At 32.3% G+C, this 15,980-nt stretch overlaps 1 protein-coding gene across 3 annotated transcripts in view; it reads left to right on the top strand.

The window, feature by feature from the left end:
- The window catches only part of LOC109538010 (protein qui-1), a 182,128-nt gene that overhangs the window by 162,283 nt on the left and 3,865 nt on the right, over nucleotides 1–15,980 (top strand). For all 3 annotated transcript variants that reach the window (XM_048667731.1, XM_019905042.2, XM_019905043.2), the window contains 3 exons: nucleotides 13,322–13,520; nucleotides 14,104–14,331; nucleotides 14,386–14,585. In XM_048667731.1, the coding sequence (XP_048523688.1) occupies nucleotides 13,322–13,520; nucleotides 14,104–14,331; nucleotides 14,386–14,585 (627 nt within the window). The remainder of the gene's footprint in view (nucleotides 1–13,321; nucleotides 13,521–14,103; nucleotides 14,332–14,385; nucleotides 14,586–15,980) is intronic.

Here is a 15,980-nt window from a genome sequence, read left to right as displayed (position 1 = left end):
AAAAAAATAGGGGGTTCCATTTGAAATAAGCAACTTTTTGAGATTTAAAAACATGCAAGTTTAGAGGCTAATTGCGCGGTTTAGAAGTATTTCCTTATAATTTAAAACATATCTGCACGTACATCATGATGTTCTGTTAGAATCGCTGAAAACTGTTTTCTAAAATTCGCAGCGGGTAGTGTACAGCATCGATTTCTGGGGAATCCAGTAGCTGTCAAAACTTTTACATTTTTACGAATAACTCGGAAATCGTAAATTTTTCAGGTAAAACGGTTGAAACAAACATAAATTCAAATTGAACGGCCAATCTGAAAATAACAAAAAAAAGGGGGGGTTTCATTTAAAAAACCAGAGTTGGTAACTACCAGACGTTTATGATGCACCCTGTATATTGGAAAGTAATTTTAGAATGTGGACCTTTTAAACGTGAAAAACTTTCGTTGGACGAATTTTCTTGTAAACTTCATATTTACTGAGATATCGCACTTTGACGCACTAATGAGCAACCCTGTATATCGGCTAAATAAACTGGAGCATATGTGGTCAATTAATTAGCAAATTGAATATTTTTGAATAAAGCTCCTACATTTTAAATTTACGTGCAAAAGTATGAATAGTATCATGCAATAATCATCAAAGTTTCACGAATTTCAAAGTAATCGATAAAAATAATGACAGCTAATTAATTGTAAAAAATGTAAATAATTGTTTGGAAAATGTGACAAAATACTGTTCTTGGGCATTTTTGAGATGCAAGAAAAACAGTTTTCAGTTAAAAATCATATTTGAAAGTGGATATTAATATTCCCTTTATTTTTCGATAGGTTCATACAATTTTTATCTGCTTTCTTTTTTACGGTTCCCACAAATAAAACTATAAAACTGAAAGAGCAGGCGAACAGGCAGGTCACGGAAGAGGGCCACTGCTTCCGATTATTCAAGCATTAGCAAAGTTTGATTTAAATAGTTTCTTATCATTAAAGGTAGATGAGATGTCCCAACAAGAGTCTAAAGGCGTTAAAAATTGTGCCACTACATTATTTAAATAAGTTTCAATACAGTTTCAATTGTCATGGAAAATATACTCTTTGGATGATATTAATTTAATTTTATATACTGTCATGTACACAATTAATTGAGGCATTTTCAATTGTTATCTTAATGTTGTATAATTTTGTTGGCCGCATTTGATCTCAATATCTGTCCGTAGTGTTTCAGATACCTCCATTTAGTTTTGTATGTTTCGGTGGTACCTTGTGATCGTAAGTGTTTTGTTGGATTTGGTGTTCATTTTCTTTGATAGAACCTTATCATTGTCTTATTCCTTAGTGCCTGAAGCCTGTTTACTGCTTTCTCTGTATTTCCCTCTTGTTCAATAAGTGCAGTGTCATGAGAATATTGTATGCGGATTCGTCTATTTTTTTTTCGCCGTTTACCGGAAATCCTATTTAAGTAATCGACGAAAAGTAGCAAATCCTATAAATTGTGTTTAACTGTTAAATATTTTGCGTTTGCAAGAAAAGCTCAGTTGGAACAGAATTTAGTGCATGAAATTCAAGCCTAGCGGGAAACCCTCTTCATGCCTATTAATGTACTCCCTATGGATTATGTCGTTCAAGTTTTCGGAATCTAATCAAACAAAACACGAAGATCTCCATCACCACGTCGTTTATGCCAGCCTGTGAATGGTTTTTAGAATATTTTATTGAATTTCTTTAATCTTATTAATTTTAAGCTTCATTTTATTAGAATTATATTCCTTTAAAACCCATAAGTTTGGTGGTTAAATTAAAAGTTATATTGTTCGCTTTTACCAGTTGCTCTATAGCACGGATGCAGCCCAGCCTCTATTTATACTAGCAAGATGCTTTTGTAAAAATTTGTAATAAATTTTAAGCAGGTCGGAACGTGGCCTGAAAGGAGTCGAAATTGACGACCTCCGCATGTGATATATTATTATGTTTACTCGGAGCTGTATAACAATATTGCAAGGGGCTGCAACTAAAATTGATATCGCAAATAAACGTTATGAAAACCCGCGTCCGAAGTGTACGAAAAGATTGGAAAACCCTGCGTTTCAGATGAAATAAATCTTTTATGGCATCCTGTCGTCGGATCCAATAAGTTATAGTTTTGCACCGTGTGTTGAATTAAATGCTCATATTGCACCGCCGTGTTGCAATGTATAACATATGGATTACGATTTCGTGGTTTGCTATTAGTTTCGACTTCTAGTGTTTTAAGATTTTACATGTCGGGTATAGACAATTAGCATTACAAAAAAATGACAAATTGTAATAAACTCTCTTTCAATCATGGGCTTATGGCTGGATTTTCAACCAACTGTGCAACTCTCAATATAACCTCCTCTGGAAATATCCTGTTTCTGATAATCGCTTAGTGTAAGATTAGTGCTCAGGAAAATATTCCCAAAAGTTTAGTGCACGAGGAGTTACAGAAACAACAACTTTATCCTTTTCCTTATCAGGCGGTTCAGGCTTTCAGTGAAGAAAATCCCTTAGCTCGTGAGCGTATGTGTAAAAAAATTCTTCATAATGGCGACGAACGTTTTTTTCATTTGCTTTTTACGGGTGAAGCGGGATTTGGGCATGACGGTTTAATCAATCGACATAATGATCATGAATGGGCTTCTGAAAATCCTTATGTTACTGTAGAAAGTAATTTTCAAAAACAAGTTTTCTGTTAATGTATCGAGACTATTTAATTGGGCCGTACTTTTACCTCCTAAACTCAATAGTGAGCCAAACTTAGATTTCTTAAGAAATCAATTATCTATTTTTTTGAAAGATGTGCCCCTCCCAGTTAGAAATTCAATGTGGTTATTACAAGAATGAGCCCTTCCTCATTATGGCGCAGCAGTTAGGAGAGTCTTGTATGAAACATATTCAGAAAGGTGGATAGGACGAGGTGGGTTTGTAGAGTGGACTCCCGGGATTCCTGACTTAAATCACATGGATTTTTTCTTTTGAGGGTACCTAAAATCGTTAATGTACTGCACCTCAGTAAGCAACCCTCCCAAATTGAGTCAGAATTGAGAATGATTAATTTGTGCATTGAAAAGAATGACCAACACTGAAAATTTGCTATAAACATTTAAAAACTGTATCACAAAATCTGATCATACTTATTAAATATTAAAAAAATACTCATTAATTGTTCTAAGTGCACTTGTTTCCATGACAAAGTCTATTAAAACATTGGAAATAATTTATCGTGCCTTATTACTTACGCCGTGCAAGACAATTTTAAAAATAGATTTTATCGAAAATGGCTCAATTTAGAAGAGATATTTGACAAGTAAACCTTTTTGACGTATTTGTTTCTTTGATTTTTTGAAATAATCAGTAACAAAAAGTCGAAATACAAAAAGTTTAAGTTATTAAGTAGATAACATGGGTGAGTTAAATCCTTTACCATTAACGGGTAACTATCAACTTTTGCACAATAATACAACTGGTCATAACTAATAAGGGTGACAAATTTTAAAACAATCCGGTAACCGACAAAAAAATAATTTCGAAAAAAATTTAAATCTAATTTTAACACCCTGTAGATCCGTTATAATTGAGTTTTACCAAAACTGTTACTTGTTACACTCATTTTTGCTGTAGACTTGCCTCATTGAGTGTTGGTCGCATCTTCTCCGGACACCCTGTTATTACAAATATACGGGGTGTCAATTTGAAAACTTCCCACCTTTAATATCTTTCCTCCAGTTTAAAATATGAAAGATGGGAAAGACCAATAAATTTTATTTGTAAGGGGGACATTTTAAATGAATATGTTTAGCCTCCTTTTTTCAACCCCTTAGGAGGGTTAGATGTCACCCTTATCATCTTAAATGTGAAGGGGGGTAAAGTGGCACATCGTTTTAAAGGGCATTCAATTATCTTTACATTAATTACTACTTTGTTGCTTTTGTCTAGAGGTTTTCGAATAATCGCGTTTCAAAGTTACAGAAACAATTAAATTTGCCTGCATTGAGATTTTGGTTTTCAGATTAGTGTGTAAACTAAAATTCTGTCATTGGGTTTCCTTATAGTACAAATGATTAGAAGATTCGGTTACACCGTTAAAATCGTTGAATAACCGGAAGAAAATGTAGTTTACTTAACTTAGAAAAAGTAATAGGTAACTAATGTCGAGATAATTGAACGATAATTAAAACGATCTGCCACTTGACCCCACTTCCCATTTCAGATTCTAAGGGTGACATCTACCCGGCCTAGGGGGTTGAAACAAGGAGGCTAGAAATTTTCATTTAAAGGGTTCCCCTTACAAATGAAATTGACGGGCCTTTCCGATTTTTTATTGTTAATGCTACAAGAAATATATTAAGGGTGGGACGTCTTCAAATTGACACCCTGCATGTCTCCATCTAAGGTTTCTTTACTAACATCTATATTCGGTACCGTCAATGGTCACATTAATTTTTGTAATTTTTAAACTGTTGTTTATAGGAGTTGCCTACATTTCTTGAACCACCCTGTGCCTGGTCAGCAAAAAGTTACACAATTGATTTTATGATTTTTTTACAGATGATTTTTCTATCGGTAAAAGGAAAATAAAACACGAAATTACAGTCGAATAAATGGGAAAACCTCATCCGAAAAATCACATATCCGATAAATGTCGTTTGCAGATTTGGACAAGCAATCATTTCGATTGAAAGCATTTAAATGAAAATAGCACACTAAAGCGTTAAACACATTGGATGGGACGATACGATAAGGCTGTGTTCAATTTATTCGCAGAAGTTTTCATACTTCGCTAACTTAAAGCAGCTTTTCAAGTCATGCAGAGTTGTTTCGTTAGTATAAATGCCGGTGCGGCACGAAAAGTTGGGTTGGGCTTGCTCAGGTGGTTTATCTACTTTCAAGCTCATATTTAAAAATACGACCTGTCAGGGTTGTTTATAGCAAAAGTTTCTCATCAAAACTTTAATGAAACTGTCAATTTAGAATACGTGCATTTTAAATAGCGTCTTAGATGAGAAGATGAAGTTTTAGAGCGTATACTTATAAGAAGGCTTTAGCTTCATTCTTGGTAGAAGCAACAGCGTATTTAGTTTTCTAATTAAAAAGATAACCAACACCCCTAAAATTTACAACAAAAGCAATTGACTTCTGGAAAATGTTTAACTCCATACTCGACGTTTGCTCCAGTCCGAAATTCTACCTTCAATCGCATTTTTTTAAGTTATGAAATACACAGAACGACCTTTGCTCATAATCACTGGAACGTTCCCAGTTTTATACATTTACATAGTGTCCGTGTTTCATTTAATTAACGACCAATCCCAGCCATAACAGGATAATATTTTCCTACTAAATTATTTTTGTGCTTGTGCTCACCAATTATTCTGCGATTTATTTCTTTGAGGCGTAAAAACAGGCATTGACTTTCAATAATTCCTTCTATTGGAGGCCCCCCAGAGTAACATATTATGTCGAAGGTTGGATACTTTAGTATGTTAGATGTGTTATAATTGTAAAGTTTTTTGCCCCACGTTCCATGTAACTCTTTCCTGATAGTTTCGATTGATGCAAGCCGATTACGTTCATTGCTTATAATTTTTTTGTTATCGGCAAACTTTGGAAAATGCTCTTACTTCAGACACGGTTGCATCTTTCAATTTCCAAATTCCATTAATATTTATAATTTAATAAATAACTTATATAAGGAATGTTGAGTTTTCTCATTTAAAAACAAACTAAAGGAGCATTACATTTCTCATTAGTAAAATAATTGAATTTATTTAATTTTAAATTTTCTTTTTGGGATTCTATGTGACTAATATTACTTTATTTTTGTATTCTTATTTTTACAATAGTATTTTGTTTATTTAACGTTAAGTGGAGTAGCTTACGCTAGATTTCGCCTTTTTCGTTTCGATCGAAAATTAGTTTTTTTACAAAAAAAGACCATATTTATTTTATTTAAATGTAATTAGTTCTTTCTCTGGGCCTAGCTTTAAAACGGTCCTTCGGTGAGTTTGGTGAGTAAATCAAGATCAGCGCTTACAATTTGAACATGCTATTTATTTAATTTTGAGACATCAGCCCCATTATTTAAAACAAAGTTTAGACAGAGATAAAAGCACAGATTTTAGTACCAAAATAACCGTATTTTGTCATAAGATCTAAATTTTAGGATTACATAATATTTTCGTCTTATCCGATTAAATTTTATGTCTAATTGGAGCTTTAAACTCACCAAAATTATCTAGGTTTCTTAAACAAATAGATCATTCAATGTGGTGTAAAATTAGCTGGGAATTTACCATCATTATCCGACTATACCATCCCTATCAGCACATCTAATTTTAGTAACGTTTAGTCGGTCTTTTAATTATCTGTTATTGTCTGTTTCCGTTAAATTCTAATTGAAAGTATGCAAATTTTTATCTAAATGTGTTCCGGTTAGGGGGCTTGGACTCCGATAAAACAAACAATGGCAGTCAATCAAATGCCATAATGATGAATAATGATGCAGAAATAAATCGGCGAAACATTTCCATTTCGAATACCTGAGGCTGTTTCCATCCAGTTTCCAACCAATTAAACACTGCATTGAAAATTGACAACGAAATCAAGAACGCACAGCGAAATGTATAAATACACCGTAAATTTTAGAGCGATACTACGCTACAAAAGTTATTCACATATACATTTCAATTGACAGTTGGGAGCTGAGTAAAAGATATTTTATGAATATCTGGAAACTTGGAAGATTGAAATAATCGAGAAATTAATTTTCATAATCTTTTAACGCTCATTTAATATATCATCTGAATAACAATTTTGCATGGCATCTCGCTTTAAGATCATCAATCGTCTATTTAACTTCTTCCTCGTTATTAATTTCAATTTTTTCCCAAATAAAATGTTTCGCATTTCAACTGTATTTACTATAACTCCTTTCCTCGACCTAGATACATTTAATGTTTCAAATGTTCTTAATTGTTTTCTGAATTACAGCATTCAATGAAAAGGCCTCCTATTCCCATCGACTGCGCAGACCGGTATCCGAGTACAAAATAAATTGTAGATATTTTTAAAAGATAATAAATATGTAATAGAATTAATTCGATTCTTTGTATAAGCGAATAATGTCAAGTATTTATTCTTCCAACCACTAATAAAAACCTTCTAACGGCTACAGTGGCAAATGTATCTCTTTCAATCTCTTTTTATTTCATACTTTAACAGTGGAATATTAAAACTTTTACTATTTTAAAATAAAATTTTTAATCAAAACGTTAAACGAGTTTCTGCTTCCTTGGCCATAAGTAGTGGATTCGATCAAAACGGGATTAGTTCGGTATTGTTGGAGATGTTACCACTATGGATTAATGTTGCTCAATTGAAAAGATACATCTCTATCGATTGTTTATTTCTGTTGAATGCAGAACAATATTGCACCTGTTTCTTTATATTAATACAACCAGACGGTTCAATGATATCTTTCTATGGACATTTTATACGTTAAACGAGAACTTTGCCGTTTACATTCGCGTCTTTAAAGTGGAGATCTTCAATAGAATAAATATAATTATCTGCTGAAATAGCGGAATTGTTTCCGTTCTGTAAACACGATTATCTTGTAAATAGATAAAATCAACAACAAATTGGATCAACTTTCCCACAATTATGTCTATTGTTACAAACAATTTCATCGTTGAATGACAGGTAATTCAATGCAAAATATTTAATTTAATAAAATATTATTGTAATGCATTTACGGTATTGTCCCTCAACAGCACTGTACTCACATTTATTATTTGCAAGGTAACATTATAGTGTTACATTTATAACATCTTTTAGATTAATCAGAATGGTCACTTATGTGGTTATTTAAAGTGAAATATGCAACTGTTCTACAGACAATATATTTCGGGTTTCGGGTCAATTTCTTTAAAAATTGGGTAATATTCGATGAGAATTTGCCTACTGGTTTCTTATGTATTTACATTTCCAGGTCTGTTTTCTTCCTCGACTCTCACCAAGTTCCATTGCACTTACTGCTGTTTATGTTGATTTTAACTGTTGAAGTTTCTAGACTGGTTTCCGCATGCTGTTACTGAGTTTAATGTGCAATGCTTTAGTTATTTAATCTAAGTATGTTCTATTTATTTGAGTTGTTTCCTTAATATGGTTTACAATCTCAACATAGGGCTTCCATTGCAGTCTTCGCGATTATTTTGGCACACTCATTAATAATTTCCATTCATTCCACAATCTAATTAATTTTCAGTAAATCAATCTTAAATGCTTTTCGATTTGGTTATTAAATGGTTGTGTTCTAAAAATATGAATTGGAGTATTTTCAAAATTCGACGCCAAATGCAATTCGTTTATTCAATTTCCTATTTTACTTTAATTTTATTTATGGGTATTTATTTTACAAAAACGTTGTTTATTTAATATAAGCATGTGTATGGGATTATTAAATTTGCATTAACGATGCAGGAAAATTATAAAATGAAACCGAATGCATAGTACCAGCTTCAAATAGGATTATTCCCATAATTTCCTTGTTCTATGCTATTCTTGAATTTGACCACCCACGTGCTTTAGAAAAATTGCACTTTTAGCTGTGTGTGCTTTCAAGAAAGCACGATTGAATACTCAGAACGCAGAGAGAAAAAGGGTGATGTTAAATAAAGTAATCAGGATGAACAATTGCATAATGATATTACTTACTTGTTAATGCAAAATTATAATAAATATCAACAAACATTATGTTCCGTTTCTTGAACATTTGACGCTGTTTTTCTTATACTCGTATATGTTTAGTGGAACGAGATTATAATTTCTCAAAAGGGTTAACAGATGTTTACTTAAAACTCCCATATGTATTTCTGTTGAGTGAAGTAGTCAAAGTTAATTGAGACGATATAAAAAATAAATGTCGGTTGACTGTTGGCGGCTCTCAATTGACTTTGCATGGACGTAAAAATTATTTTAATTATTAGTTTTTGCGTGAATGAATGAGAAAAATTCTTCCATAAGTCGTTTCCTGGAAATACAACCTCGGTCCAACATTTAAGTCAGGTTGAGTTAAGAAAGTTCTAACCGAGAAACGAGTATATTTTGTAACGTGAGCCCCATCGTGTAGGTAAACTTTTAAATGTTGTCGACTGACACCTCAGTGTAGTTTTAATCCTAAAAAATGGGTAATTCGGCAGAATACATTTGAAAAGCTGGTACAGCTTTAAATGACGCCACACTTTAAAGCACTTATTATTAATTCATCTGTTCAAAATGCTTCTTCGGTTAGATTCATTATATTGGCTTAAATAATTAGATTTACTTTTCCTGATTGAGAAAACGTACTTTACACAGGTAAACCTTATGTGCATCATGTGCAAAAATGTCAGACACAAATAATTTTCTCATAAATGTTTTTATAATAAAAAAAAATTCTATTGCATATGGAACTGCGTGAAATTTGCGGAAAATTCAAAACAACTTCTACAATTCTGGTCTAAACAACAATTTACCTTGTATCCACTTGTCTTAAATAATATCATGACCCAATCGAAATTAGTATGCTGACTGACCTGAAATTAGCCAGAGAATTAGCATTAGCAGGTGATTGAATCTGTAACAACCTATATTCAAATTGCAATTACCTAGTTTATATACATGGAACGCCAGAAAATTAACTGAACAGAAAAATTATTTCAAAAATTGCGATTCTCTATTCCGAATCTATCAATAAATAGCTTCGTAATTGAGGCTTCATCAAATAAACCATTCATATTTATGAAAATACTTCAAGAAAAGCCAATATCAATAATATATTAAGCGCAAATTAACAATGGCTCAGCACGTGTATTCTGGCTGTAACCCTTTAAACTCGAAACTAAACGAGTAATTGGCGTTTATTAGCTTCGTTCCCAACTGTTGTGTAACTTTATTATGTCACGTACATGCAATTTGTTCGTTTTTTAATACACTAGCGTAAAAATAGTATCGTATTTCTATTATCGTAAGGGTGATTCTTAATCAAGCTAAACGCCAATTATCAGCATGCCAGTTCTTAGAGAGACCAAAGGTGTGTTTTAATTAGCCGGGGATTTTACTTGGGAGTTGCTTCTTGTATTACTTGACAGTAAGTTTGCTGAGCATATTTACAACAATAAAAGCAATTTCCTTTTGGGTGTAGAATATAAAAACATGCTGAGTTGGAAGTTATATTTTTCGCCACTTGATGGTAACTTTACTGATCGTATTAGTGAAATAACAACAATTTTAACCAAAGAAGATGAACGGAATCTAAAGTTAGGACTTGCACATGCAATTTCATTATGGAGAAACAATCTGAAATGTTGGTAGTTTGCCGCAGAATTACTATGCGGCAGTGATAACTAAGTTTTCCTAACAATTTCAAGTTGTCTGTTTCAAGTGGACACCGCTACGTATACACTATATAAATTCAATTCAATAGTTAGTGCCGTGCTAGAAGTTATGTCACTAGTTAGAAAATATTAAAAATATATTGATTGGACTTTCACCACTATGGAATGTAACAGCTTTGAAATGTAAACTCTGACCATTTCTTCCATTATGCTCGGAAATTAATCAATTAACTTTGTACTATCTAGGGGCTAGAGTTAACCCTTTGGAATTCTGACGCTAACTTGGTATTTTGAATATGTCTGTATTAAATAACGGACACTGGAAACAATCTGGCACTGTTTCATTCGTATTGTGTTTTCATTCGTAGTCGGTGATTTTACAACGGTCATCTACAACTAATATTGAAAGAGTTACACATCACGTTTACAATGGTTAATTATAGCGACGCAATTATGGAAATGAGCGGCAAGCAGAGCAATATTTAATTGCTAGTTAAGGACTAAATAACTTTAGTTAATTAACTGTATTTACTGGCATAATTTTATAGAATCAACCGCCCCAAATTAAACTATATTAAACCTACAACCCAACCAAAATTGAATATAATAGTTGAAAGTAAAAATGTATGGCATATCGATTAACTCAACACAATCATGTCAATCATCATACGCCCCTATAAAAGAGCAATTTCAAGATAATTTTCAAACATTTTCGAAAGTCTCTAATAAGCCAGGTTAACCTCTAATTGCGAAAGCCGGGCAGGGAAATTAGTTCTAAAATCGTCCTAAATTTCTGAGTTTTAGTCGAATTTTAATGCAAAATTCTAGGCCGGTTTTTTATAACCGTATGTTTCAGTTTGTTCCTGATCTTCAGGTAAAAATTATTGAATTATTTCGTAAAATTGTATAACCGATTCAAATTACTTTTTTATGAAACGTACATATCGTGTAAACTTAATATTTGCCGCAGGATCATTAAAAATCGTACCTACAATTAAAAAAGAACTTTTGCAGCAAGCATATAAGAAAGCTAGCCATAAAAAAAATCATGGGTTTACTAACTTTACCAAATAACTCATGGAAAACATGGTCAGTTTTCTAAATATTTTATAATTGAGTGTTTGTAAACCACCTCACACACCAGTTTGTCATACTGTGAATTTGTTATTTATATTATGAGATTTCCGATGCACTTATTTACCCACAAATTGTTTAAATACCTAAACGAATGCTTTAAAGCAATGCCTGGGTTTTACATTTTAATGTAAATGCATCTTAAACAATTTTAAAACGAAAAACCGCCAGAAAGAAAATAATTTAAATAAGATATTCTACCTTAAAAGGCAACGCCAAAGGTTTTCCTCATGAAATTGCCATTGATAGGTATTATTCTTAGTTCTTTAGTTGAACCGGAACAATCCGCGCATTAATTAATTAGCTGATATTTAATTAAAAACCTTAACTGCAGGAAAGTAGGACGAAAGGTGTCAACATAATCACGGGGAATTAAACGGGGTAAAAACAGAAGATGTACGAGGCATTTAAATAATTCAAAGATTCAAAGTTGATTCTGTATTTAACAACAATTTTCGTATTTTTTTAAAAATTAAAGATTGTCTTAGACTGCATAAAAAATAAACTTTGCATAAAGAATGAACACTGAATACTAATTCCGAAATAGATTTTTTATTATACATCATTGACAAAACTGTCGAGTATACAAAAGTAAAGAATTATTCATGCATAGACATTCTCTATAGAATAATAATGTTGCAAAAATTCAATTTTTGTTAGTATTCCTAATTATTATATGTATCCGTCATATCTGTCACATTGTTTTTCAAAGATTTTATTTCCAGAAACATTTTTTCGATAACAATGATGAATTATTAATACAGTCCGAAACAGCCGTACTTTCGACGGCAATATCCATTTTTAATAGATATCGAAAATATGGGACACTTCCTGATTTCACGAAAATCATATTTAAAAGGTAATATCCGAATATAAACATTATTAAAAAGTCAGTGATATTTTCGTAAACTTATTACTCTAATAGAAAAATTTGAGCTTTAAAAATAGTAATTTTATATTGATAAGGAAAATCGTAAAATGTGAATAAGTTTCGAATGCCGTCATGCATTTCCCATTCAAGACTTTCTGAGTTCGCATGCAATGGGGTTTTAATGGTTAAACTCACCTAAGCCACAATCAGTGAATGTGCATTTTGCTGTAGAGCATTAGAAGCCTGAAAATATTAGCGTTATAATACGCTTAATCATAAATGATATGACTTATATCGGTGATAAAATCTGGACAGGTTAATCTTGTGCTTTAGATTTATTCTAATAGATATTTTTCACAATAGCTATAATTATGTGAGATTATTTTAATGTTATTGAGGAAAGTCTTTGATTTAAAATTTGGGCGCTTAAATTATATGCGAAAATTTGCATTGCAATAACAACGCAATACAAATTTATACTATTTAACATGCGACTACTGCCGACTATTACACCAGCATGTCTTTTGTATAAACAGAAACAAACACACAAGGCACAATGTTTGCAAATCTCATATTTTTTACGAGTTTCATGTTTTCATTGAGCTAATGGCTAATTGAAACTAATGGCGAATTATGAGAGCAATTCTTATTAAAATGTTCAGTTGCACTGTTCCATAAAAAATGGTCACTGAGTTATTTTTGAAAGTACTACTAATAACAAAGTTGAAATTTAGAATGAACCTTTCTCATTTCAGAAATCTAAAAGAAAAATCTGTATTTGTCTCAATATCACCAATTTCACCAATTTCCAATCATCGTGCATGAGAAATCATGCATTTTTAAACATATCTAATTGTTGCAACTAGATAAGTTTTTATAGTGTGATAGTTAATTGATATTAATCGTTAAGTTCAATTTTTCTTTCCTAGGTTCTCATTGGACATACAGACTGCGTTACTTGTGTTGCTGTGTCAGTGTCGGATAAAACACATGTAGTTTCAGGCAGTTGTGATACTAATTTAATCGTCTGGGACATTAATACAGGGGCTGATTTACATACGTTGTCCGCCCATTTGAACATTGTCAGTTGTTGTAAAATGAGCGGAGATGGCTCTATCGTTATTTCAGGTAAGGTTTAAGGGTAACGGGGTCATTTTTGACTTACATCGAAGATAATAGTCAGATCTAAATTTAGATTTTAGAACTCTTGCACAATAACTTGGCTTGACCAAAATATTATAAAACTTTCAAAAATTGGATCATATTCGGGTCTGGAAACTTCTGGGTCAACTACCAAACTTTCGGAAATGTAATTTTCTCTATTCACGGCTAAAATACAGGACATATTTATAGACACAGATTTATCTTTTGAAATAGAGTTAACTATGTTGAGACGAAATTTTTAAATTGAGAAAAGACGCAGTCTGAGGTATAAAATATTTCTAATACTTGTAATTGTAACTTCAAAATACATTTTTTTGCCATGGCCTTAACATTTATGACTCTATTTTTTCAAATTTAGTTTGTATGTATATGTTTGTACCTTAACTTAATTGGCATGTCCTGACTGTGATTTACCCTCATCATATCTGATAAAATTTTCAGAGCCATTAATTGTTTATGTCTGTTCTAAAATTATAATGAATACTGAAAACCTTCCAATTATCTGTCGACCGACTGATGTATATAATATTGCTATTATATTATATAGGTTCAGAAGATACAAATATAATAATCTGGGACACAAAGCAAGGTTTGCAACTGACGTCCCTGCAGCTGCATTATGCAATAGTTGGTGTTGAACCTACATCCGACTTTTCCAGAATAGCTGTCCTACTCAAAGATACTCAATATAGTCCAATAATTTGTTTGCACAACACTCCAGCCAAATACGTGAAATTGCCCACTTACTGTGCACCCGATAAGGAAATGATTGAAAGTAAGTCGTTGAACTGAATCGCAATTATACATACTTTTCACTATTTCTATATAGATCCGAAACCAGCTCCGAAGCGTCAAATGAAAAGACTACTTAAAAAGGAAGTGTCCCTTGACACGTACACGTGGCAAAAGAAATATGCCCATCTCACCTCAAATCTAGTGATTCCTTCAATAGATGAGAGATTTAAAAGGCGCTTTTCTGTTTCCGCAAGCATGGAGGAAATCTCGAAGATTCCACAAAATGATCAAAAGGTAAGTTTGCATTAAGACCAACACATGCTAACCACACGGATAGTTTTCTCAGACTTACGCGAACAAAAATTAATATTTTGCATATAAAGTGCATTGCAGAACCGCTTGAATTAAACTATCATAAAAGTGGATTACGCATGTAATAGAGAGCATTTAATAGACGTCGTCAAGATCGTTAGTTTCATCTTAAAAAATACAACTCCGATTTGAAATGCACATATTTTTATTTAGAATCATTTTTGCCTTAACGCTTTTTTCGTTTCGTAAGTGGTAGATGTAATAATGCTAGTAAAAAAACAACTGTTTGCGGCTTAAAAATTCGACTAGAAAGGCTTTCAGTAATATAAATTGCCGTAAATTATACAAATATTTTAAGACAAGAAAATTATAATTTACTGCACAGTATTTCTGTTCATATTTCTAACCTACTAACGATGGCCTGTATCCTCCAATACACGTTCCGCAAAAGATCTTGATTGCTTTCTGGCAGAAACCGACCCCATTCTTCACGCGGCAATTGAATTAGGAGGTGGATTTTGTACTCGTATATATCACTTTGGGATATTTAATAGATGTTTTACTGGATTTTCGTCAGGACGTCAGAAGTTAAACAAAACATATAATAATCAAAATTGTCAGTGACTTCCTTATGACAAAGGTTCCGAAACTAAAACATGCACTAAAATGTATTGCATCTTATCAAACCTATTTCCTCCGCAAAACAGTTCGACTGCTACTAAAGCTACTCTTTTGTACAAGATTAGATTCGGCGAAAAGTTTTGGAGCATTTTATTCTATTTTTGCTTTATCTATAAAAATATTTTTCCCATTGATGTCCATTGCAATTATTATGGACTCTTACAAATTTAAACTTTCTAAACCTGTCCCGTGAGAGAAATCTAGAGATTTTCGATAAAAGTTTCGAATTAAGCCGACCTTCTTCAGTCTTCTTATTACTGTTTTAACACTTACTTTGATTTGTTCAGTACTAAACAAGTAATTCTTCCGAAAAGAAGCGATAAATTAGTTATCATTTCGTAATGGTTGCCTTCTTAAAAATCCGCCAGTCTCTAATTTGAACATCGTATCTTATAAATTCTTGTCCAGGTCTTGTATTCTGGAGTATCAGTATGATCTTGTTATGTGAGAAAAGTAGATTGATTTTTAAACACAATAAGTGGTAAAGTAGCAATGAAAAATTCTGCGTTAGAATTAAACAAGCACAATATTTATATGTGAGTTTATTATTCCAAAAAATATCTATTTCAATAAAGTAGTAATAGATATTAATGAAATATATCATCTTATACTATTATAATCAAGGGCTCTTCTTTCTGGAATACTGGCTTGTAGCTCGCAACATTCGCTGCGAGAAATTTAATCACATTAACCTAT

The sequence above is a fragment of the Dendroctonus ponderosae genome, unplaced genomic scaffold, assembly GCF_020466585.1.
Source record: "Dendroctonus ponderosae isolate FM_Combo_2020 unplaced genomic scaffold, Dpon_F_20191213v2 Dpon_F_20191213_1, whole genome shotgun sequence".
NCBI lineage: Eukaryota > Metazoa > Arthropoda > Insecta > Coleoptera > Curculionidae > Dendroctonus > Dendroctonus ponderosae.
The sequence above is the reverse complement of the archived record's forward strand: the minus strand, read 5'-3'. Positions and strand labels throughout refer to the sequence as shown.